Source organism: Eriocheir sinensis, chromosome 57 (assembly GCF_024679095.1).
Source record: "Eriocheir sinensis breed Jianghai 21 chromosome 57, ASM2467909v1, whole genome shotgun sequence".
Lineage (NCBI taxonomy): Eukaryota > Metazoa > Arthropoda > Malacostraca > Decapoda > Varunidae > Eriocheir > Eriocheir sinensis.
Genome location: NC_066565.1, coordinates 7600316 through 7604461, shown reverse-complemented (window position 1 = coordinate 7604461; position 4146 = coordinate 7600316). Strand labels below are relative to the sequence as shown.

The window sequence follows — 4146 nt, the reverse complement described above, 5'->3', positions numbered from 1 at the left end:
GTGCGACCTTTCATAATGTATTTGGGCTTTCACGTGTCGTTTGTTTACTAATGCACAGACTTCAAAATCAAGACATGTGTATTGTACAGAGGTAAATACTGCCTTAAAACAAATAATTAGCGTTGTAATCCCTCAATAAGATGTGTTTTTTATGAATGAAAGCACATTACTTGTATATTTATCTTTGAAATAAAAATATAATCGCTTATACAATATTCTGCACGTTTCTGTATGTTACCTTCATAGTTTCCGTCATTTGGTGAGCATTCTGTTGCATATGGATAATAATGATGAAGGTTCGGCGACGCTAACGCCAGAAGCGCGCCTCACTTTCAAAACATGGCGTCAGCTGTGAAAAGAAGGCGGCCCAATTTCTCAAACGAGGAAATTTTAGCCCTCATCACAGGGGTGAGGCAAAGATGGGAAACCATCACAGGGCCTCTGTCCTCTTGCGTCACCGCTGCAGCCAAGCAACGAGCTTGGGAAGCTGTGGTGGAGGAGGTCAACGCCGTGAGTGGAGTTGGGCGCAGCGTGGAGGAGGTGCGCATGAAGTTCTCCGACTTCAAGCGCCACACCAAGAAGAAGTTGGGAGAATTAAGACGTGAGGCGACTAGCACAGGTGAGAATATATCTTCTGTAGTGTTCTAAAAAGCAGTGAACAGTCATGGAGGAACAGTTCTCCAGCCTGTAATAGATTTCACATTTTTGAAATTTGGTTCCTTATTACCTTATTAACTTTTATTATCTGATGTTCCTGATTCATTTGTATATTATGCTATACAACAAAGCTCGTTCTGATGTTCCTGGCAACATTGGGAGGCATATGGGAGTGTCTCGGTATTAACAAACTTATTAACTTTGTTGAAGTTAACTGCAATAATGTTTGTGTTATACATTTCATTGAATTTAATCTGTATATAATAATAGTATATTTTCCTCTTTGTAGCTTTTCTGATAACTCAAATTTAATGTAGCTTTTTATATTCTTTATGTCCTTCAATAGAAGTAGCCATCATGGGTGACTTTACCTCTAATTCCTTGGTACCAGAGAGAACACCTGTCAGTAAGAAAATACTCCACTTCATGAACAATTTGTGGACTGCTTCACTTCTTAGGGTCTTCACTGGTGGATCTCTGCCCCGACCATGTTTCATCTTGTAACATACTGGATTTGGATGGGGCTAGAGTAGGAGATGTACCTAGATATATTGGGCAATTTTCCCAAATTTGGTCACTGTCTGCTAATCTTCCAGTAATATTTCCAGACCAGTCAGTAGGGGAGTTAGCTCTAATTGGCTAAATATGAATGGTATAGTGGTAAATTCAACATAATTAGCTTCTTATGGCATGATAGTGATTGATTATGAAATCTGCAACAGCTGTGTTATGCCACATTATCTAGACTGAAGCTCTCAACAAGTCGTCCTTGCCTTGGAACATTTCAAGTACCTTAAGGACAGGTACTGAAACTACTTTTTGTATTTTCAGTTGGCCCTTGATAGATCCCTCATCAATAAGATGAAAAGTTCCCAAAATCCTTTAATCATTATATTAGAATAAAAACTTAGCACTCATTCTGTGGGTCCTCTTAGACTAGCTAAAGGTTATGCAACCGCTGAATGTGAGTAATGGCAGACATTCACTAGAAAGTTTTCTTGTTTATATTACTCATGAATTAAATACCCCTTTCTCCTACCAACTGTCTGACTCTTCTGTCACTAACATAACTATTTCCTTTGAAGTGGTAAGGCAAAGACTATCTTCTCTAGACATTAATTCTATCATGGGTCATGATGGTTTTCATCGCTGTCTTTGCAGTCCCTCGTCCCTCTATTAAAAACATCTAACTTACATTTTTATATGTTACCAAACACAGATAACTGTTTATATCACTAATTATTGTTTTTCAAATATTAGAATAATGCATAAAGAGGTAATAAGTTAATATTTTAGCAGTGATAAGTTAGTGCCACTATGCCAGGGCCACTTTTGCGGCACTTTGGTGGAAATAGCTGTCTATTTTGGCAAAGACAGGTATAACAGTGTTAGTAGTTATTCAGGTAATGATTCAGAATAAGTTTAAGCATAACTGCATTGCCATGTACTAATTTTTTACAAAATTGTACAGGTGGCGGCTCTGTCCAAACACACACCCTCACCGATGCTGAGGAGGCCATGGCGCAGGTGCTGGACCCTGCAGTTGTAGCGGGTGTGGGATCTGGTTTAGAATCAGATCCTCGTCCAACACCTTCTGTGTCTGCAGGTAAATTATGTTATGAAATGTACTTCATGGTAATCTTTGTATTTGGTAACCTACGTAACATTTGTCTTTATGACAAGTGCCACTAACTTGATATATTTCACCATAAAAAAATTCAATAATGTAGTGAAAAATCTTGAAATGTTTGTCATTAAGTGCTGGGAATTGAACTCAGGCCTTCATAATAGTAGTCAGCAGGGCAGCAACCCAACTGAGCCAGTGATGAGCTAAAAAGTCACTATGCCAGAGGCCACTTCTGCGGCACTTGCCGTAACACCCCAGCCCCACACTGTGGACTCCGTATTAAGGAAAAGTGACCCCACTCAGCGGCTGCTCTAAAGGCATGGGTTCAATTTCCCATAACTTTTGTTGTTTATCTTGATTTTTTTTACACATTCATTTGTTTTATTTGGTATATGTTATGTTATTTTATTGCTTTGCCCACTAACTCTTGATTTCAAGAGAAACTTAATTATGAAATAAACTTCCACCTTCAGTGGTTCAGTGCAACACAACTGATTTAAAAATCAACTTGACCTTTTCACCTTCATGTTTGCTAAGGCAGAAATTGCAAAGCTTTTACATAGTTTCAATTGGGTTTAAGGAGAGACCACCATTCTGCATAGTCTGTGTGGTCTGAACATATATATCTTAAGTTGAGCAGACATATTTGTTTAGGTTTTCCTAAAATTCCTCGCTACTCATAATCAAAGCACAAAATAAGATATCATACCATGTTGAATTACTCTTATCATAATGATTTTTTACGTACAGCTGCTGCAGACACAGAAGTGTGTAGAATCTTCCTTTCGGAGGATTCTATGACACTGCACTTCTGCAAGGCCCATCACAGCCCCCTCCTCACCATCCCCGCCCTACTCCTACTCACCAGCTGGCCCCTGAATTGGCACCTGTCCACCGTGCCCCCGAAACTCAATCTCCCCCTGATGTAGGAGCGGCACCTCAAGCTTCCACCAGAAGACACAAGAGGGTTGATCCACCAGTTGGGCCAAAAATGGTGGAAATTCAAGAAGATATCCTTCTTGAAATGAGGAGGCTGAGTGGTACTATGGACAAGGTAGCTGCAGCCTTGGAAAAAATTGCAGTTACCTTGTCAAAATAAGGTGACAGGTCCAATTAGGTAGGTTTTTATTAAATGGGTTTCTTTAGTTAGAAACAAAACATAGTTAACCTTTTTTTTATTTTGCCTTTGTAGCATAACATGAATTATACCATAATCCATTCTGTTAAGGTGGATCCCTAGATCTTACCTTAGTATATTAAGACACTGCTGACTGGCTGTTGGCAGGGAGGGTATCTGACAATTTTGACTCCAAAACACTATTCTATAATCAAGAAATATTAGTATTCCTTTACTTAGCTCATCTGATATAGATAAGTTTATTTTGTTGATAACATTGGAATAAGCAGTGATTCCACAACTATTAACACAATTTTCCATCCTCAATTGTTAATAATTACGGTGAGTAGAAGTCAGAGAACAACATTTAATGATAACATATACTTTAATTTTTTTTCAATATTTCCAGCCATTGTGGATTCACAGCTGAAGTGAATGGACTATAGGTATAAAAACATTCTAAATCAATCAGTCAAAGTGTCTGCCCTTCCAGTTCTCAAGTATTAATATTCCTTTTGAATAAAAAGTCTTTCCTTTTGTTAATGCAGCAATTATTTTGCACACATACGTTTGCAAAAAGACACCAATACAGTAAAAGTCCAATCATCCGAAAATCGCAGTGGTATGAATTTGTAGTTTGTATAATTTAAAGTGACTTAGAAGAAATGTTAAAATGAAAAACATTACAAAAAAATACATAGAAACGCCAAAGGTGCCAAGCCGTGGGTACAAGAGACAGAAGACT

The 4146-nt window shown here is 38.2% G+C and overlaps 1 protein-coding gene across 1 annotated transcript; it reads left to right on the top strand.

Moving 5' to 3' along the window:
- Positions 1 to 339: 339 nt before the first annotated feature.
- Positions 340 to 2599, top strand: LOC126984350 (myb-related transcription factor, partner of profilin-like). Its single transcript, XM_050837963.1, has 3 exons — positions 340 to 601; positions 2129 to 2263; positions 2508 to 2599. The coding sequence occupies exons 1-3, from the start codon at positions 340 to 342 to the stop codon at positions 2597 to 2599; spliced, it is 489 nt and encodes a 162-aa protein (XP_050693920.1).
- The last annotated feature ends 1547 nt before the right edge of the window (positions 2600 to 4146 follow it).

Excerpts from the sequence above, each read along its gene's own strand:
- LOC126984350 (XM_050837963.1), top strand. The coding sequence starts at position 340 with ATGGCGTCAGCTGTGAAAAGAAGGCGGCCCAATTTCTCAAACGAGGAA. Across the intron at positions 602-2,128 it reads GAAGTTGGGAGAATTAAGAC|GTGGCGGCTCTGTCCAAACA; the intron begins GTGAGGCGACTA and ends AAAATTGTACAG. Across the intron at positions 2,264-2,507 it reads AACACCTTCTGTGTCTGCAG|AGGCCACTTCTGCGGCACTT; the intron begins GTAAATTATGTT and ends TCACTATGCCAG.